Here is a 26073-nt window from a genome sequence, read left to right as displayed (position 1 = left end):
CCCCCAGCAGCCCTCACAGTGCTCTGCTTGTATCGGTAACCAGAGAGGTGGTGGTAACACACCAGTGCTTCGGCTGGTGCTGAGCAGCGCTCGCACAGCATCAAGGCTGCCTCTTCAACATTCCCCCTCACCCAGCAGGCTGTAGGTGGGCAAGGTCTTGGGAGGGGACACTGACCAAAGAGATACTCCATACCATAGAACACCTGCTCAGCAATAAAAGCTAAAAGAAAGGCGGAGGCAGCGGGTCATTCATCATTGCAACATTTGTCTTCTGGACCAACTGCTCACATACTGAAGTTCTGCTTCCTGGGAAGGGGCTGGACATTGCCTGCTGATGGGAAGTGGACAATAACATCTTCTGTTTTCCTTTGCTTCCGCACATAGTTTTTGCTTTATTTAACTGCCTTTACCTTGGCACACAAGTATTTTTTCCATCTTATTACCCCTCTTCCCCTTCCCCTGCTGAGGAGGGGAATGATAGAGCAGCTTGGTGGGCACCTGGCATCCAGCCAGGGTCAACCCACCACATCCACCTTCTATGAAAACCTCTTCTTTATACTCGGCAGATCATGTTTTACATCACACACTCAAGGACAAACTTAGTCTCAACTATTAACCTTCTCCCCCCACCAGAGCATTAACAGCTAAACTTCCCCTACAAAAAGGATACAACAACAGGAAAGAGCACTGTAGGCTTCAAACAGGTGGGTAGCGATATCCAGTCTCTTTGAATCCACAGACTGCTGGTTGTTGACCAAGGCTAACTTGTGCAAGTGTGGAATAACAACTGTAAAAATAAATACTGGAATAAGTAATTTGAAATTGCTTTCCATAGAGTTGCTTAGTATTAAACCGGTGCTAAATGGCAACCGCAGGCATCTGAAGCATCACACATCAGTGTAGAATAAGAACTGCAATTCATGGCTTTTGAGGGGACTGCCCTTGTGGATTTAACTGATCAACTCAAACTTGAAATAAAACTCTGGTAACACCGCCTAAAATAAAAACATACATCTCAAAATAGTAACAATTTACAGAAAATACTTTGCAACATTATTACTGTCCCGCTGCAAAAAGCTGTCTAAAACATGCTTCTTTTCTATAAATACAGCTGATAAGCTAGTGACAGAGACATGCATGTCACGACAAATCTTCACTGACTATAGAGGAAGCCTACTTAACGATTTTAACCTGCTAAACTAGATGCCTGCAGTTGGGAGGCATGGTAGCTCCGTGTTTTGTTTACAAGTATCTTTAAGACAGTCCTAACAATCAGCTTCACTCTATGCACTTTACATTTCAGGGCCATGAAAAAACAAAAAAAAAAAGCTGTTTTGTTAATTGGGGATGCACTTCCATTTAAGACATGTGGAATGCTTGAAATTTATATGCCAGCACAGGGTGATGGAATGGGGGAGGAGGGGGGAGGAAAGCATTTTACATATCAAGTAATTTTAAAAAAACCCAACAAACACCACCAAAAAACCAAAAATCCACTTCAAATTTGCTCTGCAGCAAAGACCACTCCCCTCAAGCTCTGGAATCATTCATCACCATGTCCTGGTGTTCTATATACACACCAATGGTAGGCAAATTGAAAATTATACGAGCAAAGTCTTAAATACTGCGACATATCAAACTGAAACAACAGTCTTCAAACTTCTCGTAAAGAAAAAAAATAAATCAGTATAATCAGCATACTATTGGCTTTAGGACAGAAAGAGGAAGACTGCATCTTCCTGCTGATGCAACTTACATTCATCTCGAAATCTGGGCTCAGCATTAGGTCCAACTCTTCCAAATGTTTTTATTATTTCTGTATGTAGAGAATGTTGGTCTTGATATTGAGGGTCCTCCAGGAAAGATGCCAGCTGCATTTTCACTCTTTCCAGAAGCTTAAATATTTCCAGAGAAATAAAAAGTATACCAAAGAATGAAGATGCTAGAAACTGTTACGGTCAGTTTGGACTATGTCTATAATATTTAAGATAATAAATCCTGGACCTGTTAATTTACAGGTTTTTCTCTAACAGGATGTTCCAAACTCTTCAATGCAGCTCAACATTCTAAAGACTGTTAACAGTGTTTTAATTTGATCTATCTTTAACTATAAACAAGTGCTTACATATAGCTTGTCCTTCCTCCCTGAGGTTTCCTCGGTTTTGATACTCAAATTTTTTACCTGCTATTAAAATTTCCCTCATACTATTAATATCTTTGGAGTTTTCCTGTTTAATGAGAACTGAATTCTCATTATAAAAATATATATTTATAAATATAAAAATTATATATTTATAAAAATATATGATTTTTTTTTGCAATATTAGTATGCTCAAAAAGTTTCTGCAAAGGACAGAGATGCAAAAGTAATCATAAAATCATTGAATTAAAAAGATTTCTTCAACTAAAGGCTAGAAAAGCTGGAAATACAAATACATGTAAGATCACATAAGTATTCAATATGCATTCATCAAAGTTGTAAAAATAACATTTTTTATTAAATTTTGGAAGGTGATATCACCTCTGTACTCTAAGGCTTATTATAATTAGTGCAATGGATACAGTAATTTTTGTGGGGTAACAAAGCAGTATTCTTCCCAAACTGATTATAGGCATGCATTCCAAGCTGCAAAATTGTAACTTATCCATCTTCCAAGTACTTGTGAGTCATCACTGACTTACTCACATTTCCTCAAACACATTCTTTTAGAATATGTTGAAATTACAGGAAGAATGCAAGCTCTGCAAAAAGCTGCAAGGACTAAGAAGAGATTTGATTGTGCAGCTGTTAGACAAAAGACAGTATTTCTACTGCTTACAGCAGAATCCTAGGTGTATTTCTCAGACTTCTGATCTGTTAACGAGGTTCGTAATTTAAAAACAAGGAGGAACTGCATAGCTATATTATCCTCGAGGATTATTTCAGTTATGTTACTGTGATGACTTTTAATGCAATCTTAGACATCACAGGCTAAACCAGCAGATATGACAGGAACTACAATAGACTTGTGCCCTTCTAAAGTAGTTAGAAGCCAAGCATGATACCCCAGAGTATCTCAAATGGTACAATACACTTGTGTAGAGCTCACTGAATCCCACCATGACGTTTTGGTCACCATTTTAAAGTAATGCTATTTTATTTGGAATAACGGGACTTGGATTTCTCCACTGCATTGGAGAATGTTTTAAAGAACATTTTGAGCACGGGATTTCCCATCTTCTAGCCCAGGCCTCCCCCTCTACATACACATTTGTCTTTGTTTATGTTTGGTTTGATATTTAGAAGGAAATGTTTTCATTGGTTAAAAGAGGGTTGGTTTGTTTCCAAAAAAACCCAAGAGACCATTGTGAAACTGGAAAGCATTTTGGAAGAGGGTATAACAAAGGAAGAAATTATTTATAAGCTGTTTTTTTTCTCCACATTAATTAATAAATTACTGGATTTCTGGACTTACAAAAAAACATCCACTATTTATGCTACAAAACCAACAGCCTGATAACAGGTGTCTTACCTCTCTCTGAGTAACAGTTTCCATGATGGTCCCAAAAGCAGGAATTGTTGCAATCCTTACTGAACTAGAACAGAAAAATAGAGTCTTTAAGATGTATTAAACATTAAGAAGAAAATTAATTAAAAATAAAGCAAAATTTTAAAATTAGTACTTTAAGTTACATTAGTTCTAGCAATGACAAAACAAAACCAGCAGACCAGGAAAAAGACAGACAGGATTAACTCAAGGTCTCAATCTGAAACTCACAATTCAGGATCACTGGACAAGGTAACAAGGGCCGGAGCAACCCGCTTGTCAACTAATGCTTCACTCATGCCTCGAAGAGTCAGCTGTAAACCAGTCAACATGCAATAAAAAACGGTTTGGTAAACTTGAAGAACTGGGTTAGCTGTGACTGAGGATGGGCAGGCAGACGGGGGGTTTTTCTTGGTTTAGTCACCCACACAAGACATTGAAACAATTAAGACACTATTCATGCTGTAGCGTTTATTAGTAACAACCTGTTAGTGAAATTAGCAAAGCATCCCTCCTTCGCTTGAAAGAAATATCACATCAGGAACATCCAGAAAATTAAGTACTACGGTCACCTATCAGAAATTAGATACAGCCCAAACTGTTTTGCATTTCAGTAATGCAGATGGTACTTAATTTTGCAGTAGTAAAGCTGATAGCTTTACAGAACTTATTAATATCCAGCTTTCTACTAGAAATGATGAAAGCACATTTCAAACTGAGAATATGATTAAATATAAAACAGCAAAAAAATTAAATTACATTAAGTTATCTATTTAAAGTTCATCCAGTGGTTTTATCCAGTTTAGTTTTAGGTGTTGCAGTAAACCTATTTATTTACAATTAAATGATTAAGAAGTTACGTTTGGTTAAAAGTAATTCAATTTTTGTTGAGCTAGAATAAGAAACAGAACTGATGGTTATTTCTTCCTAAGTATTAAGAGGGATGCTATGTACATAAGACAGTCAGAAAACTTACATTTCAGGGTCACTGGAGAGAGTAATGAGAGCTGGAACAACTCTCTGAGCTACCAGAGTTTCATGTACCCCCTTCACCAACAGCTGAATGGTCAGAGCAGGGGGGTATCACAGGTGATGCACGGAAAGAGCGAGCACAGTATCATGGGAAGAGGAACGGCACAACCAAGAGAGAGAAAGAAAAAACACAAAAAGCAAACCAAAATTAGAAGCTAAGCAAATACTGTTACACTAGTGCTTCATATTTGCAAAGGCATGAAGAAAGCTGAAGTGGTCTGGCAATCAGCACAAACCTGACTATGAGGATGTTTTCTCTACTTTCAGCTATTTTAAAACCTGAACTCTCAAAATTTTAGGAAGTAATTCTGTATTATAATTCAAATACTAAAATAATTATGCATTATACTTACATATAATGATGTGTAATTAAATACTAAAGCAATGCCAATTTGAGTTTGACAGTTTAATCTAAATACTCTTCCTAACTCAATGGAATGGTATTTATTATAGTAGGTGGCTGTCACATACAAAATAGATGTCTTCAGCTAGGCCAAATGTGTGTAGTTTTCCCACACTGAGTGATACCTTGCAGACTTTTTACAACATGACAACAGCACCTTCCCAGATGCCACTAAGCTCTCCTCAAAGTCATTCAGGACTATTTTATATTTAACTGCCATCCAAGCAGTATGTATGCAAAACTTCCCAAGTTTCCCTTGCTGGTCTATGCAGGTAGAAAATGGAAAATCCTTGGGATTATCCATGAAATGTATCTCACCAAGCCTTTTTACAAACTAAGGAAGAGGTATATTTATTGCAATACATCCCAGCACAGTGAAATGTATTACCCATGAATATGTGGAAATTGTTTGAATTCTCAGGTGGTTTTTTTTTTTTGTTTTTTTTTTTTTTACATTGTGTACGTAGGTGTACATAAGCATGCATTTGCTGCATAGGTAGCAGATGCCTTTTCCATGTTTTCTACATATGAAAGCCTACTAATTTTGGAAAATGACAAGTTGCACACTTTCTTCATATTCGGCAAAACAGGTTTTTTTGTCTGCATTAATAAAAAAGGGAAAGCCTTGATATTTTCATTTTGTATCTCATGTAAGGAAGCCTGTGTGTATTTGCTGGTCCTAGGAGATAAACATAAAAAGCTTATTTCTGTAAGAAATTTGAATTTAAATTTTTTTTTAAATATTTAGCTGTATTCTAATTACTCAAATTACATCATCAACACAAATCAAATTCTATGCTTTTTCCCCCCAGCAGAATAACAAGAGAACACCTAAGATCCACAGGGCATGGGGTAAACAGTAGCTGTCAGTGTGTATCATACAGCACTAAGAGTAGGCAATATTTACACTCTCCAACTAGAGAAGGTTTTATATTGTGCTATTTGTTTGAGCATTCCTGCTCTACCAACTCTGAATAGAAAACAAAGTAAATTGTGAAAGATTGGAAGGAACCCGACTTTCCAGAAGCCTTCTATACAAAGCAGTAACTTTTATGAAGCAATACTTCTGCATGCATGTGCATGCACAGGTGCACATATGCACTGAACATATTGTGGCCTTACAGATAATAACTAGAGAAGGAAGAATGGGGAGAGAACTGTTAAGCTTTGTAAGAACATATGCATTATTCCTGCAAAGCATCTGGAGGGAGAAAGATGCAACTTCCTATACTTGTTATTGAGAAAGTATTAGGAACGTCAGTTCAACTACTACATTTTAACGTTAATACATTATATGATTATTTACAGTGGCAACAATTTAGAGTGCTGATGTGTTGAGTTTATGGGTACTCTTTAAAAACAGCTGTTAAGGACCAGCTCACTGCTTGACTATGATGATTTTTCTCTCATACACAGACGTACCTATGTTCCCATTGATCAAAATAGAAAATGCTTACTTCTTGCTTACTAGTTTCAATTCTGAACAAATAGGGACTTGAGTTTTCTTTACCAATCTTTTAAGAAATGACTAGAGGTGATGTAGTGCTTTGAAAAAAATGCTTTGGATTTGAATAATTAGCAATCAATTTAGAATGATCTCAGCTTCATGACTGTGTCGGCTGCCACACTACTAATTATGTTAAAGCATGGTAATCAGCATCGTTCTGCCTTACAGAAAATAAAATGTGCTTTACAGTTCAAGTGTCATTCTAAAAGTAACTGTTCCCAGCCTTGGACCTAAACAGACCAACAAAACTTACAACTCAGCTATGCGCTTCATGTTCAAACCAGCAGGAAATCCATTTGCATTAACATTCAGATGGGAAAGTATTGACTAAGAACATTCACGCAGGGACAACAGCAACAGCTGGATGGGCAAAGCCATGTAGCAGCACGTAAGGCCACAGTAAGAAAGACAACACAGATTTTTATCCTGTTTTGATTCCTCTAAATCAGTGTGTGATCACTACTTACGCATGCTACACCTTAAAAATGGTACCACAAAGCTTCTTGCCCCTGAAGGAGAGAAGGGGTAGAACGGCTCCAAATCACTTCTGCATCCTTCCAACCTTTCACAGACTGTAAAGGTTTGGTAATGCAGCCTGGCAGGTCCAAATCACGGCAGTCTCTGTGCTGCTGTACAGACTACTGCGCTGTTTGGAATCTTTATAGTTCTCATACAGCTGTCCTGCAGGTGATGTACTCTTTATTTTATTATCTAATCACTGGGCTTTGCCATTCAGCAGTCTCCAAGATGCCAGAAATCCCTTGAACGAAGGAATGAATCTTCCAAAAGCAAACCCAACTATTACCACCTCTTTACACAGGTGACTTCCAAAATTTACATACTGCCACATATAAATACACACGCAACGGCTATCAAGTGGCAATATGATACTATTTTCAAGCAAGAAAAGTCTGCAACAAAGTTGTCCATGCTTTAGTAAAAACTGAAGTATGCTAGGAAACAAGCAGTCAAATAGCATGCAGGACTGCCTAAAAATAATCAATGTGCAGTTGAATTTGAAAAGAAACTGCAACCAAAACAACAGCCAGTTGTAACAGAGGTCTTTCACATGTTTGGGTAATGCTTATAAAAAAGGATTTAAAATGCTTATTATTACAGATATGAAATATAAACAATCTTATTGGTAAAGAAAAAACCCAACTCAAACCCAAACAGCAACTCAAAAATATTTGAAGGGTGACCAAAAAATTGCCATGTCATTTTTAAAGTGACAGGATGCAAAAAAAAAAAAAAAAAAAAAAAAAAAAAAAAAAAAAAAAAAAAAAAAAAAAAAAAAAAAGGAGGGGTGGGGGGTGGGGCAAGGGGGTGGAAAGAGACAATGAGACAATGTTGGATGTTTTCAACTAAAGTCTCAGGTTATGTCTTAAAGTGGTTGTTTAGTGCTTTGTCTGCAATGACTTGCACAGTTGCAGTAAAGAACACTAATGGTTATGGTAAGTGCCCTTTTCTGCAAGGCAGTCTGTGTCCATTTGCAAAAACAAATCTCAAAGGTAGCAGGTTCAGCTAGAGATTCACTGAAAAGCTATCCTAATGACTCAAATGTCAAAGAAATAGAAAAAGAAACCTCAGAAACCAAACAAAAAGAAGTACTGTGATAGCGTGATTAGAAATACATCTTTCTAACATGTAATTTTAAAAAAAAGTAATCTCTTTGTTCAGCAAACGGAGTAAGTGGAGTATGTCTGCATGTCCCAGTTTTTGTAGATGCCTTTTTTAATTAACACTGGATGAAACAAGGGCATGATGTGGAAAGAAAAGCAAACTTACTAGTTAAATGTTTCACCCTGAACAAATTTATAGATGTTAAGAGAAAGATGAACCTGTCACCATGTGGCAAGTAAAGTCATCCTAAGTTATTTTAATTTTCACAAAAACTACAAAATCAGTTAAGTGTATGTTTTTACTGCCATATTTGGAAACAATGGAAACTAGTTTTAACTACAAGGCAAGTACATTGTGCAAGTATACACAAAAGTATTGAAAACCATTAACTCGTGAATTAGGCTACTGATGATGTGTTAAACAGCAGAAGTTACAACTCAGATTTGCTTATTTATGTTTATCTACAGACCTAAGCAAACACATTTGACAATGTATTTAATTATGGTTTGAACACAGTTTAGCAATGAAGAGTGTTTTCATAATTGGAAAATATTTTTCAGCATGCAACAATGAGAATGCAACAATGAAGTCAGCAGCAGATTAAAGAACACATACACAGTTACTACAGGAACATCTTGCAAGTGGCTAACGACAAATTGCTGAACCGAAGATGAGCTTCTGAACATAGAACAGATACAGAAACAACTGCACAACAACCTCCTGCTCCATCACACAGTACACAACTTATTTAAGCCATTTGTAATATTTCAGGATGTATCAATGTTATCTGAATCACTGCTTACAAAAATAAACTTACAAAAATAAAGCTTTAAAAAGGTTTAAAAAAAGTTTGGATAATACTTACCTCAAACATTCTAGCAGCTGTACATCGAACAAGAGCAGAAGTATGCACAACTCCATACCATAAGACTGTTAACAGCAGCTCATGGTAAGCTGGGTTTGCACTAAAAGAAAACAGTTGGGCAATCAAAAAAACCCAAACACAAAAACCAATCCCCAAAAAAACCCAACCCCCAAACACTGAAAATGTTCTTTGCCTACAAAGTATAGTCTCAAAAATCCATTAGTCAACAATGAAGGATACATAACATTCACCTCATTCTAAAGGACATGCAACATTTTGCTGTCTAGAAAATACGTTGCATTTTGAAATTCACGTAAAAAAAATTAAGAATAGAATTTCCAATAAAATATGACACTGAACTTAACGCAAATACTTATCTAGATCACAACATAATAGCATGGAAAATACAAAATTAATTTCCATTTTATTCTCAATGAGTGATTTTTGTGAGGTTTTTTGTTTATTTTTTGGTGTTTCTTTTTCACACTTCAGAATTTTTTTACCACAACTTATTTAATCTAGATATTAAAAGTTTAAACTTTGTGAAACACTAAGGGTAAAAGTAAGTATACCCTTTATTCACCCAAAGCATGACTGTTATTACAATTACAGCCAGATTAGTAGCCCTTAATAAAAACTTCTAATGTATTCAGATCTAGTCAACTCCAAGGTATATTCTTTACCCCAGCTCCACAAAGGAAGCTTTCAGGCTATCAAGAGGAGCATGGGATAGTGAAAGCATGGTCATTACGTCTTCTAAGAATCCAACTAACAGCTTGCGGTCTTCTTCCTGAAAGAAGAGCATACAGTGTTGAATGTAGCAGAAGTATTGGTGCAGTTGTGATGACCTACAGCTATGAAAGAGACAAGGTCAAACTAGATTTAGTCTTTAACAATCTTCTTATGAGCTTCAAAAATGTGGTTTAAGAACAAGAACGTACAAAGCAAACACAAGAAGAGACTATTTCTGTATTTTATCAACTAAGCACATCCTCACGCATAAATTACCCAAATTGTTTTACTAAAGAAACTTTAAGAAGAGTACTTAAGCACTTTCATGGCTCCTAACAGTTTTTGATTACTCACAGTTGACTAAACATTCCTGAGATGAAGTATTTATTAATTTTTCCTGCAAGCTGCGTACATTCCGGTCCATCACTGCTGGTTACTGGAGGATTTGTTTTAGTGTTTATGGAGTGTTTAATTCAGTACTAGGTAACACTACAATTGTAAGACTCCAACGATGTTCAAAATGTCAATTTACCTGCTTATCTGTTTCAGTAAATTTTATTGAATTAAATTATGGCTGCATGGGTCACAGCTAAATGGCCAAGAACCTATTTACGGAATAATATTAATATTTTTCATAGAGGCACAAGGCACTAAATGATCTGAATGTAGTAGACAACCGGACCAGAAAACTTTGCTTTTTACTGTTTACAGCTGCTGACTTAGTACCTATATTCAAAGCACTACAGCACTAAGTTTTCAAAGAAAAAATATATTTGTTTTAAAAAAGTTTTACTTATTATTATAAAGAAATAAAAAACCAAACCTACCTGAATATAACATGTAAGGACCCCTGTTGCATAGATGGGAACTGTGGCTTTTGTTAGCACTCCATTACCTGCTGTGGAATCTAATGAAACACAGTGAAGTATTTAGGTTTTTTATATACATATATGTCTCTATACGTGTGTGTAATATATATACGCTGTATATTATAAATATTGTAATACATATAAGGTAGACATGTGTATTACAAGTATTACAGATGTATTAACTTTTTAGATATACACGAAGAATTTGGATACATATGTATGTATATATACATGCACATGCTGTAAAATAATCCTCAAGTGGTATTTGGATTTGAGATTTTATTTGTACTTCACACACAAAATGTACAACTTCAGAGTGTTCCACCCAGATTAACATCAGATTTTCAATATTTCAGAAAGATGACAAATTTGAGAACTACAGACTGGAATGCTATTTGAACATGAGATTGATAATTTTTTTTCAGTTGCAGTTAAGATCCACTTTTATTCCTTTGAGTGAAAAGCTACTTACCTATGTTTTCCTCAGACAGTCTTAAGATTTCCTGGAACTGTGGTTTTACCTATATAAAGGATGATGAATCCCATGTAAGAAAACTTGTTACCAGTGTCAATTAACTTAGAAAAAAATTAAGAATAAAACCAAAACCACTACCAAAACAGGAAAAGGATATTTTTAAGGGAAAAAAAGAAAGAAAAATTTAAAAAGCATATCCAGCTTTTACAAAAATTGAAAGTGTGACATAAGAGTAAAAATTTCTATTGAGTACCCACACTGAGGTAGCAGTATTTAGCACTCATGATACTGAAAGCTGAAGCCTCTTGGCAGCATGCTTAGTTGGATTTTAGGGTTTATGGTTTTACAAAGCTATGTGTAAAAAAACCAAAAGCTTTTGTTTTACATCTCTGCTGTCCATGAAGTGCTCTCTTCCAAAATAAAGCTGTGATAATCAGTACCATAACAATTCTATAGAAGCAAGGGTTCTAAAGATGACTTACAGAAGGGGTTTTCAAAGACCAGAAACTAGTTTTAATCTCCTCTTTAGAGGCAGCACATAATGCTAACATTTGTTATTTTATCTTCAGATAATCCTCTGTGTTTCATAATCTGCTTTTAAAATATTTTTAATTATATTCAGAAATTATTTTGTAGAGAAATATGATGTTCTTCCTTGATAAAAATGTTTAGATTTCATCTATAGAAAATATTTTGGACAGGGAAAGCATAAATTTTACATGTCAAATCAAGTACAGGCTGTACTTATGTACACCAGACATTGAATAGTATGCTCTTCCGAAGAAAGAAAATTGTTAAATCGCTAGGAATTAGGATGACCTGTCCCACGCTCTATGCCATTCACAAAAAAAATATGAAGAATACAGTTAAAAAATTTCAAATCCTTCCTTGTTTGGCAAGATGAGAAGTTATTCCAAAACAGTCAAAAACAGAAATCAAAAGGATGCAAACAGAGGTTTAAAATCAGCAGGTTTAAATGTACTTATGGAAAAGCATCAGTGTGACCTGCAAATACAAATGGTCACACAAAGTGTGGGTATTCAGACACACCGTAAATATGGAGAATATATATTATCAAGGTACTATTGCACAGAATATTTAAGATAGTATCTTACCTTAGTGTTTGTAAAAATTTTCCCAAATGTCCTACAAAATCTCCAGAAAAATCTGGAGAACTCATGGACACAGGCAGTTGATGCTACATTGATCTTGCCAACTATTTCTATAAGCTGTGGTAGCCTAAAAAAATCAGTAAGCAAAAGTATATTAAACAGTACTCTGATCTTTTGTTTTTCTCCAGTTATATTTGCATAGATTTACTGTTTATATTAATATATATAGACACACAGAGCAGTATTGGTTCCACTAAAATTATCTACGTTCTGCACAATTCTTGACCCTTGAAGAAAGAAAGGGTGTAAGTGCCAGAGAAGCCTGACTTGTATTGTCAAACATCTGTTACTGCAGAACAATATATTTCATAAGATACTCAGAATACAATATTAAGTTCAACAGAGAATTAAGTATACCAGCGCAAAGATGAAAAAAATTTTTTTGCAGGAAGTAGTTACCGACACATTCTGCTAGAAGGCTGATATTTTCTGAATAAAATCAAAGTCAACTCAGTATGAAAATTAAAACGCCTAAAAAATTTCAGTCTTCTCCTCTTTAATAATTCCTAAACACAATCATAATAAAAATTCTTATGTTTCATAATTGTTAAACATAATCATATTAAGAACAATTAATGTTGAGGCATTTTAAAATTAGGAATCATAAGATAAAAATTAACTTACAGCTGATTGACTACCCATAGCAAAGTCTCCCAGCCTGTGGTACCCTCATGTTCCAGCTGATAGTCATACAGTTGCAACAACACTGCTAATTGTTCACGGCTTCCAATGATGATGGCCACATCCTGAAGAGGTGATACGGGTCGGGGAAATCTAGTGACTGTAACAGCAGAAGACAAGCGATCATGAACAAAAAAAAGATGAAAATACCTTGGAGGTGATGTCAGTAAGGTAGCTAAGAAAGTCTGAATATCTCTAGTGCCTTCTGTGTAAGGTTATCAAATTGCCTTTTAAAAACCATTGAGTTAAACCCACCTCTGAAAAGGTTACATAACCCTCACTATAAAAAGAGAAAATGCTGTCCCAGGGAGATGACGGGATTATCACCAGCATAGCTTCATCAACGGCAAATCTTGCCTGACCAACCTAGTGGCATTGTGTGATGAAGTGACTATATCAGGGGATGGATGCCACTTACCTGGACTTCTGTAAGGTCTCTGACACAGTCACCCACAGCTCTAAACTGGAGAAATATGAATTTGATGGATGGACGTTTTGGGGGATAAGGAATTGGCTGGATGATGTTCCAGATGGAACACCTCTCTATTGAGGACAGGCTGAGAGAATCAGGGTTGTTCAGCCTGGAGAAGAAAAAGCTCTAGGGAGACCTTACTGCAGCCCACTTTTTAGTAGGACCTGTTGCAACAGGACATGGGGTAATGGTTTTAAACTAAAAGAGGGTAGATTCAGACTAGATATAGAAGGAAAAAAAATTTTACAGTGGGGGTGGTGAAATACTTGAACAGGATGCCCGGAGAGTTTGTAGATGCTCCATCCCTGGAAGCATTCAAGGTCAGGTTGGACAGGGCTGTGAGCAACCTGATTAGTCAAAGATGTCCCTGCTCACTGCAGAAGGTTTGAACTAGATGACGTTTACAAGTCCCTTTGAATCCAAAACATTCTATGATCTCAAAGACCACACTGCAGATTTACAGTAGTGACTTGCAGACAAGGTTTCCTGACACTTGTTGCTACACTATTCGACTGTTCCAACTTTCATATATGAAGTAGATTTTGACAGTCCCCACTCCCTTTCCCAGCTTCTTAATTATCTGAATTACCAGAAGAGAGTAATTCACATGTAAAAAGACCACAAAAAAATTCTAGACCATTAAAATATGTGGGGATTGAAAGTCTGCCACACCAACATTGCTTTTATTATTTGCAATTCATGCCAAGCACATTCAGCAATAAAGTTAAGCAACAAGAACATCACCTTTCCTACTACAAAATTCAAAAAAGCAAGCCTGCACCTCCTGCAACACTACCAGACTAGTGAAAAGTACGTAAGATTTTTTTTCTTCCACTTTTATGGAAGAAGAAACTGTCAGACAAGGCTGAAGACTGAAGTTTTTGAAATTCCTTATTTTAGTAGTAGCCGCCCAGGGAAAAAGTGCTCATCTTCAAATGACTCAAGTCAGCTGGATGATTTTTACCACACCATGCTTAACATTTTCACATTTATATCATACAGTAACGTACCATTAGCTACTTTCCAAATTCTCCTTTAAAGTTTTTACCCTTTATTTATATCTCCACACACAGCACTATTATCATCATGTGCCAGGTATTACCAATATCTTTAAAAAGTGTTCGTAACAGGAGAAAACATTCTACAGGTTAGGATTGCTGATCCAAGTATAACTTCACTATGAGGTCATTCAGTCTGCTACTACATAGATACATAGCAGATGGTGAAGCTCCTGCTCTAGGCTGTGTTTTTCCCACTTCATAAAATTTGTTCTTTGTGAGAATATTAACTGAAACTGAAGCCAGCCCTTCTTGAACCATTATTAGCTATTAGTGGAAACAAATTCTTCAGAAACCTTTAGGAAGTCCTAAGGATTGCTTTGCTTTCTCAAAAGCTTCTTCTAAGATGTAGAGAGAAATAACTAGAGGTGAAATAAAAACTTTTTTGGTGATAATAAGGTCTCTCAAGCATAGGAATGAGTGGAAAAAGGAACCATTACTTAAGGACTTGCTAAGGAGACCAATATGAAAAAACATTTAAGAGGCAAATCAGAAGGCAACACTTTTTTTTTTTTTTTCCCTTTCACAATTTATGATGTATATTAGGAAAAAAAGTATTTCATTGCAAGACTCTCGGTGGATTACATAAAGCCATGTCAGGGCATGAAGTAACCATTTTGCCTGTAACACTGCTAAGTAAATACAGAAAAAAATTGTTCTCCTTTACTGGCAAGCATTTCATAAATATTCATGACTTACATATCCTTCTGCATCAATAAGTCAATACTTGTACTTAGTTAAATATCTGCTAAGGCTTCATGTCAGACTGATTTCCTTCATAGGAATGAAGTAGCAGCAGAGGGAGGAAACGAAGTGTAAAAATGTTTTCCCCAAAAGGGAAAAACAGAACAAAGAAAAACGTTATGACAAATCAAAACAAATTTTCATATACTGGAATCTGCCTTTAAAAAAATAAATTATTCTCTCTGTCAACTCAGCAACATTAAAGAAAGAAAATTCACAACACGACAGAGGTTCCTGGAACTCTTTTCTCTTTACTTGCTATATATGAAATACAAGATAAAGAACAGGTAGATTAGGGAAAAAAGGCTTGGGGACAATAAACTTAAATTATTATTGTACAGACAGTGTGCTATAAAAATCTAAAGTTTACACATATATTCTGCAACTTGTATTTATGCCGTAACCTTAAATACACACAAATCCCAAGTAACCATAGACTATGGACTACTTCCTAAAATTATTCTCTTGCAGTTAATATGGATTTGAGATTGGTCAGTGAATTATATTTAAGTTTATAAAAATTCCCCATACCAGAAATTAATCATTTACCTTCTATTTGTGGTACTTCTCCCTGAAGTTTAGCCTTGCTTGTGAAAGGTGCATTCTGTAGCACCAGTGCAAACAGTGAAGGAATCAACGACTGCAGAGCAGACAGATACATGTGGAGCTTATGTTCATCCAAGCCATGTTCTCCTTCCTGAAAAACAGGACATTTAAAATTTTTGGTTTGGATGATCTGTTGCTTAGGCATTTATTCCCTGGCAAGAGATCAACACATCTGTGATGAGCTTCTACACAAAGATTAATTACATAGTAATTTATCCAAACCACAAGCTTACTTTGTGTGACCATCAAAATCCCCTTAAGTCACTTCTACTCAAAAGATTCAAGCAATATAGCCTTTGGCATTTAGTAGTTCATAACAATGAATATACCAATATTCTGAAAGTACATTTTAAAGCATATTTTAGAAATGTGAATCCTTGGTCTCATAGACCAGTGAATCCAAAAACTGAATAAACTCGTCACCCGTACTCTGAAAGCATCTTGGTTAAGTGTGTTAGATTGTTACGAAATATCTGTAAAGTTTTGGAAAATACGGTATCTACCAAATGAAGCGTGCACACAAACTGGCTCATAATTGCAAACGACCTAACTAAACCATTTAATTCTACTTCTTTTTTTGGTTTGTTTTGATATGTTCGGTTTTTGATATTGCACATCATTAAAAACTACGCCATGTGATACTTAAAAAGTTTAAATATAGGGCAAATACACTCAGAATAACACGTATCAGGTCACAGCTCCAAGCAAGCATTTACTGAACTGCACTTTGATTACTGTGCTACAAAGCAAAACATCATTAAATTAGAATATGTTTCTTTTGAGGGGTTTTGTGTTCTTCCCCCCTTTTTCAAAGGACAAGTAAAAGTTATGGAAGTACAAGAAGAATCTCCTAAAATTTTTCCCCCATAGAAGTAGTAATTATTTACATTTTCGTATTTTTTAAAAAAGCCTGCATATATAATAAAGATACAAAGACAATTTGCCAAACAGCTGAACACATACCCTGAGCAATTTTTCAATTTTATTAAGCAGTGTAGGTATAAGATGGAATTGTAAATTTCCCAGTTCTGTTGTCCAGGCAGCATAAGCAGGTAAAAATACCTGATGTGTTGCACAAACTACACGTTCTGAAGGGTCTCCTAAAGCTGAAAGCAGCAGTTCAAAGCCCTGGTAGAAGACAAGAAATAACGTAATTTTCCTAGAGTTTATGCTAAAGTTTCCCACACAAACTGTGCAGAATAGAAAAAGATTATGATCCGCTTTTAAAATGCTACACTAACAAAAATAAAACAAGGTAGTACACGGAGCCCTTTCAACAGATACTCCCACCACATTTACAAAGGCAAACAGTGGGTGGTTCAATGACCCCGCTAGTATTTCTCTACAGTCATCAGAATCAATACAAACACATTTTACCACTCTGCCTTCAAGAACTCAAAGACAGGATTACAAGTTCATAATTTTCACTTACCTGAAACATTACTAGGCAGTATTAAATTGAACTACAAGTTGGCTTTGTTGCAGGAGACAAATCTCTGTTGGCAAGTGATGATATCATATCGGCTAAGAGTATCAGGTGGGCAATGAAGTGGTATGTTCTTGAAGGCAAACTATGAATTATTAGAGATGCTTCTGTATAAGGCTTACACCTGAGATTCTAGTTATACTTCTAAGTATATTTTTTCTTTTTTGTATTGGTGATACATTAAAAATCCATATTGATATAAACCATCAACATTTTTAAAAGTATCTGGAAGGATTTAATAATACATGAAACTATCTATCCCCCTATTAATGAAATAACTATAGAAGACATTTTATACATACAGATCCCAAACTAAATTATACCTGTTGATATTTGTCTGGATCATCAATATATCCCATAATGATGCCAAGGCTTTTGATCACAGCTTCTCGTACCAGATCTGCCTTATCTTCCATTAGCATTTGCTGCAGCATGGAAAGTACTAACGAACTACGAATTTCTTTCTGTTTGTAAACAAGAAACATACTTGTTAAATCAAATGAAACAAGACATGCAGGTTTATATCAATTTATATAAGTAGTTTACACTGTATTAGTGCTCACAAACAAAATTAGTTCCTCCAACTATAGATCCCTTTATGAATATTACACATTCAGTTTTCACAACAGAAGATGTATGTATTTAAAATGTCAGTAGCCTCACCAGAGAGCCTTTTTGTCCTACTAATCACAGAACTTATGGAACCACAAATAACTAACAGCAAAAAACTACTACAGGCCTAGACTTAAACCAGAATCTTTAATAACTGCATTACTAAATTGGAGAAGTGAGTTTTTAATTTGTCTTTTTTTCCCCTCTTTCTCTGAAGCTTCATATTCTAGTTTGCCACTGACTTAAATCTGCTGCTTCTTCTGACTGGCAGCACTCTTCATGTAACATTCCACAGTGTCCGAAGAATTACTGGATCATCATTAGATCAAAAAATTATTGCCAAGTATTTTTTCAGTGATTATTTCCTTAATTAGTCCTAACTAGCTTTACTTCAGCTTCACTGAAACAAAGATGATTTTTTCAGAAGATATTGTTTTTAGAGGCATTTTATAGCTATGTGGACCTGTATTCCTTTATAATAAGCCATGAATGCTTTAATGTGATTTATTGAAACTCACACATGTGATAGACAATGTGACTGTTTATGACTAACAAATGCACTTGGGAACATTTAAAATGATAAAGGATGTTTATGCAACAGATTTTCACATTGCTTTCACTAGCAAAATATTTAGAGTCAGTATTAATACACTGTTAAGCTTACTGGAAGGTAAGGTGCTAAAGCTCCACAGGATTCTGCTACCAGTAGCCGTCTCTCTGGGTATTTGTGGTTGATCTGGTAAAGAGAAACAGAATGGCTATTTACTTTGCAGTAACCAGTATTCAAAATGTGGTTCAAATGAACTCCAACCGAGGGATACATCTGCACCTCTTAGATAAACATTGACTGTGCCTGTAGAAGTTGCATATGGGTACTAAGCAGCCCCAGATTCTTGCGCTGAGGTATAAAGGCTAGGCAGATACAGCCTTCTCTAGTTGTCCTACAAAATAGAGCTTATAGTCAGAGAAGAATTAGAGAAGCGTATATGTATATGCAGTAAAAGAAGTGTGGAAAACAGTGTATGGGCTGCTGTACTCTGAAGAATATGAGTAACTTCAGAGCTGGCATGTCAAGAAATATTTTGTCCCTCCAGGAGTGCTGGTTCTCCAAGAACTACTCAAGTGCCCTCTAGTGCTCTGAGCCAACCAGTGTAGCATAGCTGCCTAAAGTCTTGCTGAGCAATCAGTCAAAAGACCCACACACTACGCTAAAAAGTATCTGCATGATACTGAAGTTCTGCTCTCAAACATGTCACGCCTCTAAAATGTGACTGAAAACATCTCCTATTCCCACGAACCTCTTGATCCTGTGCTACCTCCCCATTACCACTCATAGTCCGTTTGAAAATTCTGCCTTACAAATTTGATATTGACACTTTGGAACCCAGTTTGCATCCTGGTGAGGTCAGCTTTAACGGCCAGTGTAACGCTTGTACAAAGAAGTCTCAATATATGTTTCAATATACTTCGGGAATATAAAAAATATTTAGGGTAAAAAGGTGAGAGAGAAATATGAACAGTTTGATCCTGTCAGATAAAATAGGGTATGTGCGTGGTGCAACTATTTCTCTCTTGCTATGCAGTGTATAGCCTTGGTAAGACACCATCTTACCATGGAAAAGACCAAGCAACTCACTGCCTTCTTTGTCTCGGTCTCAGGCATGGAAGAATGTTCTTTGAGTGTGTTTATCATTATTTTTTATTCATCAGTAGGGCACCTGTGGTATTTTTAAGTATGGAGGTTTCATAGATGAGAACCATTACGGGCACGCAACAGGCTGCTTTAATACCTATAGTATCTTTGACTTATGTGCCATCTTTCCAAATGCAAATTCCCTACTGGTGAGAGAGATACACTTTCCTTTCTGGAGCTCTGCCTACCTGAGGGAAACAGCAAAGGCTAGTTTCAACTTTAGGTAGACCAGCAAGGCAATATAAATATCACCCCCGATACTGCAAAGATATACTAACACATTGGAGGAAAAAAGGACTCAAATTTCTGAAAGGTTTGCATTCAGGGAAGATTATTAGCCCTTGGAAACTTAACTGTAAAATGTTTACTACCACTTATTTTCCTTTTGTCTTTAATAAGCAGCAGTACAATTTTGAAAGCAAATAAACTGGTCACTAGTTCTGAGGGAACTTCCAGCATTCACAGATCATTGATCTAAACACCAGTGAGTCAGCTACTGAATTTTACCTGCAAAGAGCAGGTAGAAAGATCATATAGACTAGCTTTATAACTCTGCACTCCACAATGTGTGGATGAAAATGCTGAATCTTCTGAGTTCCCAATCCTCTGCATCTGTAAATAGACTCTGGTTGGAGACCAACTGCATGAATGCTTTCATGATTAAAGCATCTACTGAGAAAAGGCAGAAAATTATGTGTATTTTTGAGTTCCTTCTACAAATTCCATCTTGTGACAATGAGATTCAGCTGGTATTTTGCTGGAGAATAAAATGACCTGGTTTCAGTACTGCCAACAAAATCTAGCAAACTGCGTTAAATAAGTGCATGATGACATATGGCTTGGCAGCCTGATATGCTGTACTGTTACAGTTGGAATTGTTTCTTGCTTGCATCAGCAATTAGCAAGAAACTAGTATGATAAAGATGTGGTCTTACTGAGGTGAGACTTTTTGTTAAACAGTTTAGATTTCATGAGAAGGCCTAGAAAACAAGATGTGGTTTATTTTCTGTTCAACTATTGCCATGAGCCCTTCATTTAATCAATAGATATATCAGTCACACATATAAGCACAAATGCTGCATATACTATGTACTTCTACTGTCAGAAAGTATTAAGACTATTAAAGCTTGGACTTTATTGTGAAACACAGATGGTTGCATTATGCAAGAAACAGCTGACAATTATCAGACCAGAAAGACTGTGCCATGAAAGTAAGCATTACCAATCTGTCATGGCTTAGTTACTGATTTTTAGGCAATGACGAGCTCCCTTTTCTTCATTATGGTAGGAAAACACCATGCATTTTCACCTGTACTCACATTGTTCTGTTTCTATACCTCAGTAAGAGCATTTCAGTTTGGTCGTTCAGTTGTATCTATTAATTTAGGATACCTGTGGAAAAGGTCATCGTGATTCTAGAAGTCACATGCAAACTTCAGGCTGATCTTACAGGTATAAAATCATGCCCATCTATGGGGGTCTTATTTCTGACTACTTCGATCTTTAATTTTCTGTCTGTTTAAGAATTTAAACTAACTGAAGTGTGGATGCTGCTCCAGAGACTTATACAATATAAAAATCAGTGAATGAAAATGGATTTCCAACAGTCTGGAAATTGCAGTACAAAGTATAAAGGCACCTACCTGGCAACAGGTTAGGCAACATTGATGATGGACACACACATATCTACATTTCAACATAACAAACATCTAGAGGTGTATGCAGGCAACTAGAATCTCCAGATAGCCTTTGACAAATTTTATGCTTCTGAGCTCTTTTTAAAGTTATATAGAAGTATTTATATAGTGAGGACAAAGAACATCCAAATAGTTCTCTGAAAAACACTTTAAACTGCCATTCATTGAAAAAGAAAACCAAAACCAACTTCCCCCTCAAACAAATACAACTCAAAATTTATGAATTTCTAACTTATTTTGCAGTGTAAAGCACAACTTAATCAGTTACCTGTTCCCAACACTGTGGTAAAAGCTCAGCTTCTACACGTGTTGGTCCAACATGTCGGGCAAATGCCACACACCCAGTCAGTATCATCTGTCTGAAAACATAAACGCAAAGCTTTAATCTCTTTATAAGTCAAGTTCTATCATATGTAAAACATATTAAGTTAGGAAAAATAGATGCTGTCAGGCACTAGGTAATTGTCTACAGTCAAAATTCCACACCATACACACTGACTTAAAGGCTAAATCTTAAATTGAAAGCTGCACTATTGTCCCTGTTCATTGCAGGGGCGATTGGACTAGACGACCTTTAAAGATCCCTTCCAACTCAACTTACCTTGTTTTCTATTTAATATGCCTTTTCCAGAAACTTGCAAATCCTAAACTCCATGAACCAGACCCTGAGAATCTCTGATTTGTGAATGTCCGATTTCCTAATGTCTGAGATCAGGAATCTCTGACTAAACCTCTCATTTAATTCTTACTGAATACTATGATTCATCATGCAGTAAAAGGATCTAGATTACTTAATACTATCATACTATCAGTATTTTAGTCCAGTACACATTCTGCTTGTATTTATAGGCATTCGTGAGATTTAATGAACTTTGTTCAGAAGTAACTTCTTTTATGACATGGTTTCACAACATTCTAACATGCAAGCTTCTTTCATCTCTCCCAAAATACTGGACTTCAGTCTTGTCATAAATCTTCCAAAGCCCATTATCAAAGGGAAGCAATTAACCAATCAGTAGTATCTGCAATCACCTGAGTAATTTTTATTTATATTCTTGCCTTTTTTAACTTTCCTCAAAGTCTGCAAGAAGTCACTGGTTCCACCAATTTCATAGACACAGAGATGTTTTTAGAATTTCAATAAAACTGTACTTAATTGTCATTTGTTGCTTACTTAATGAGTGTTTATCTTTTAAAGATTTTTCACTTCTATTTTTCCTGTTAATAGGATTGGAATGATAGCAACTTTCCATGCAATTCACTAGTTCTATTTACTGCAGTGCCTGTATCTACAAATAACCAGTTTGAAACTGTAACACTGTAACTGTAACTGGACATAAGACTTTCATTTTATCACCTTCACAGTAAGATTAGGACACCACTAAGAATTTATTCATTATTATTTTGTGCAAAGTAAGCCAGAATTAATTTGTTACCATTTTAGTGTCATGTCTGAACTCCTAATTATTTACTGCAGCTAATAGTATGCCCTTAAGGTTGAAAGGCAGCGATTCTGCTGGTTATTTCTTAATCAGTTATACAATACATTCCCATTAAAAAAACCCAACAAACAGAACCCCAAAAACCCCTCATTCACTTTCAGAATCTTCTCAAGGAGAAATAGTCTATCAGAAAGATATTTTTTTCCTCTCTACCATGTACAAAGAACTAGACCTTTGCTCAAGGTAAAAAGGTTGGGGGAAAACAAAAATGCAGTGATTAGGTGAGAATCAAGCAATCAACAGCTGATATGTGATAGCAATACGGAGCCAAAAGCCTGTGGCAGTTCCGAGTTCTACAACAAAGAAAATGGTTATCTGAATAGCTGTCTTGGGTTCTACATGCTGCACCTAATCACAGAACAGGGCAACAGAATATACTTTTATAAGATATTAAAAAAGTGAATAGCAGAACACAGTAATTGCTTGAAGTCTTCTGCATCAGAAACTGGGAAAGCCAAAATATATACTTTTTAAAAAAAATTAAACCTTCCCTTCTCAAAACAGTTCCATGAAATCTCAAAATTAACTTGGATTTCCTTTTGACTTGCCTATAAAATAGGGAACTTTAAGGTATTGCAAAAATATTAAAAATTAACGTTTTGAATATTTTATTGTAACCATCTTAAAATTATATGACAAGAGTCAGTATTTCAGTGGAAGGAAAGGTTGTAAGGATCTCAACAGGTCATTGAAACAAAAGATGTTAACACTAAGTTGCTGCAAAAATTGCAGTCAAGGCTGGATATGGGAAAAACTTTTTTCTACTTATTGTCATAATGATCTCTTTTGTTAACAAGATCCTTGGAATGCTTTCCTCAAAGAGCTCTTCCCAGGTTATACACTTATGACCACTCAGGCAGGAACGCAAAGCAAATCAGTATGATTCAGCAGAGCACTAGTTTGCTTCACCAGTACAGAAACCACAGCGAAACCAAGAAGCAGACTAGAGGAACAAGGCAGAAGTTAAGAGAACAGACATAATTTAACACTTCTAAGCTCTTTGCAGAGGTTTTAGAAAGTGACTGATGCACTGGTATGCAATTCAATCTTATATTACACAGTTCAAGGTTCAAGTTGCTCCTGAAGGTTGTATTTAAAAACTTCTAGAGTTTTTCTTAATGTATCAGCAAGTTATGTGTGTTCTCTAAGAAGTGATATCACAACACCAACGAAAAGGCATACTAGATACACTAAGCTTAATGTATTTTAGCTTCTTTTCATTAAGAGGGCTGCTTCTGGGTACTTTGCTTGGAAATCTTCAAGAGTTCACATTCTGAACTATGTTTTAACCTTGTCCTAAAGGACCCCAATGTTAATCTGACTTCTTCATGGCTCCTTAGCTTCCAAAATCAACATAACTGCCCAGAAAGAAGTTTAAGTAAAGCTAACACATATTTGTTTCTTTGCAGAAGAAAATCTGGTAAACGTTCTGAAAAGTTGAACAGTATCTTAAGAAGCAAAGCCTTGAATATAAAAGTGGCCTTGTTAAACATAATGTTAGTATACAAGTCTATAGCAACATGCTTATCTGCGTGCACCAAAAAGCCTTTCACATGGGCAACAAGTATTATGCGGAAAGCCTGTACGATTGTTAACATACTTTAAAAGGTGAAATGCTTTAAATAAAATACTTATTTTAATGGGTTCATTATTAGAAACACAATGTCACATTTCAGCCTCTTGCATTTACCAAATTTAAAAAGCCAACTTGTTATCAACTGCTACTTTAATGTATAATTAGGCATGTACCGTATAGCAGTAGGTAAACAACATATGAGATAATACCATTGTTCTGGTGACTAAGCTGAATGTCTTTGCTTTCTTCATATCGCACAAAACAGGACTGCATCTTATTTTGATTTCAATCTGCATGGTGCCACTGTGCTACAAGTTCCTTTTATTTATGCACTTTTTTTTGTCTCCAAAGCCGTGCCTTACAATTGTACCTCATCTCTAAATTTTACCATGGGAACTATTTAGAAAGACACCAGAAGAATTTAGAATGACTTCCGTTCAGAGAATCATCAGGAGAAATGCTTTCCACCTATTTCATAAAGCTTACTTTGCCTGAAGACAGAATAGAGCAACGATAGATACAGATGCTTTACAAAACATCTCTAATGAAAATAATGGCAGAGCTACAGATAAAATATGAAAAATCTTTCCACAGTCAGAGAAGGAAACATACCAGCTAGGGTACTGTCTTTCAACCTTAAGGATATTCTTATCAAGAAACGTACAAAGTCAGATTTCCTGAGTACTAAGGAAGAACTAATTTTATAAAACAAAATAAAAAGTATTTTTAGACTTTGTTTTAGACTTTTAAGACTTTGTCTCAAAGTCCTAAAATAAAACAAAGATCTTAAGGCTTGCCAGAACGAAATCACTGCTTCAGTCTTCTGAATTTTTTATTGCTACCATAGTACTGAACAATAAGTAGGAAGAGTACCATTTCCTCATGCTATTTTCCCCAACTGAACACTAACTTAAAAACACAGAGATCACTAAGATACACTGACAGAGGTTTAAAAAAAGCTGCTCTCATTTCTGTATCAGTCATTGCTAAGAATTATCATCTTAAAGCTCATTTTAATGAAGCATTTCAATTCATCTTTAACCAAAATGGAACTGGAATGTTACACTATAGCTTACCAAATGCATTCTTACATTCTAGTAACTAGAAAGTACAAGTCATGGAAATGGAAAATCCCGAAGTCCACATACATTTGTCAACGCTATACCAGCAAATTATCAGCTAAAGTGAAACTTGGTTAAAATCATGCAATAATAGCCAGTTTCTATCAGTTCTACTTCTTTGACAAAGAAAAAAGTTCCTTCTTGTCCCGCAACACAAACGCAAACACACCTTTGCTCATCATCTGGTCGTTTGATCAAATTGAACAGTATGTGTAGAAGCTGATCTCTCTCTTTGGGTTCAGGATGGAGGCAGGCTGTACACAGTATGAGTGGGATCAATTCCTAAAAAGTTGTGGGTAGCGGAAAATCAAACAAGGTAAAAATGCTTTGGGCATATATTCATTAATGGCAAAAGAACCTAAGAAGTTAAATCTAGCCACATAACATCAAAACAGAGAGGATGTTTTAGGATCTTGATCTCTTATTAAATGACCTGAAAAAAGCGAAGGACTACAAAAGTTAGAATTATTTTCCTGCTAGGAAGGATCAGGGGAGAGAACCAGCACATAAAACAAAAAACTCTGCAAAGATTACAAATAACATACGCAGGTCACCTGTAACCAGAATTAGGGGACAACCATGGTTTAAATTTTCTTCGCTACCTACTGAACTGAAACAAG

At 35.8% G+C, this 26073-nt stretch overlaps 1 protein-coding gene across 6 annotated transcripts in view; it reads right to left on the bottom strand.

The window, feature by feature from the left end:
• Positions 1–26073, bottom strand: part of RELCH (RAB11 binding and LisH domain, coiled-coil and HEAT repeat containing) — a 79032-nt gene that overhangs the window by 13109 nt on the left and 39850 nt on the right. For 3 of the 6 annotated variants that reach the window (XM_037379055.1, XM_037379057.1, XM_037379059.1), the window contains 16 exons: positions 25623–25735; positions 21523–21613; positions 18529–18600; positions 17576–17716; positions 16730–16894; positions 15710–15857; positions 12830–12986; positions 12149–12272; positions 11031–11079; positions 10517–10596; positions 9641–9747; positions 8958–9057; positions 4504–4586; positions 3513–3576; positions 1757–1895; positions 671–787 (listed from right to left, as the gene is read on the bottom strand). In XM_037379055.1, coding sequence (XP_037234952.1) covers positions 671–787; positions 1757–1895; positions 3513–3576; positions 4504–4586; positions 8958–9057; positions 9641–9747; positions 10517–10596; positions 11031–11079; positions 12149–12272; positions 12830–12986; positions 15710–15857; positions 16730–16894; positions 17576–17716; positions 18529–18600; positions 21523–21613; positions 25623–25735 — 1750 coding nt within the window. Of the gene's footprint in view, positions 1–670; positions 788–1756; positions 1896–3512; positions 3577–3758; positions 3842–4503; positions 4587–8957; positions 9058–9640; positions 9748–10516; positions 10597–11030; positions 11080–12148; positions 12273–12829; positions 12987–15709; positions 15858–16729; positions 16895–17575; positions 17717–18528; positions 18601–21522; positions 21614–25622; positions 25736–26073 lie in introns of those variants that run through there. The other 3 variants (XM_037379056.1, XR_005102968.1, XM_037379058.1) reach the window with 3 other exon arrangements.

This window comes from Falco rusticolus, chromosome 3, assembly GCF_015220075.1.
Source record: "Falco rusticolus isolate bFalRus1 chromosome 3, bFalRus1.pri, whole genome shotgun sequence".
Classification (NCBI taxonomy): domain Eukaryota; kingdom Metazoa; phylum Chordata; class Aves; order Falconiformes; family Falconidae; genus Falco; species Falco rusticolus.
The sequence above is the reverse complement of the archived record's forward strand: the minus strand, read 5'-3'. Positions and strand labels throughout refer to the sequence as shown.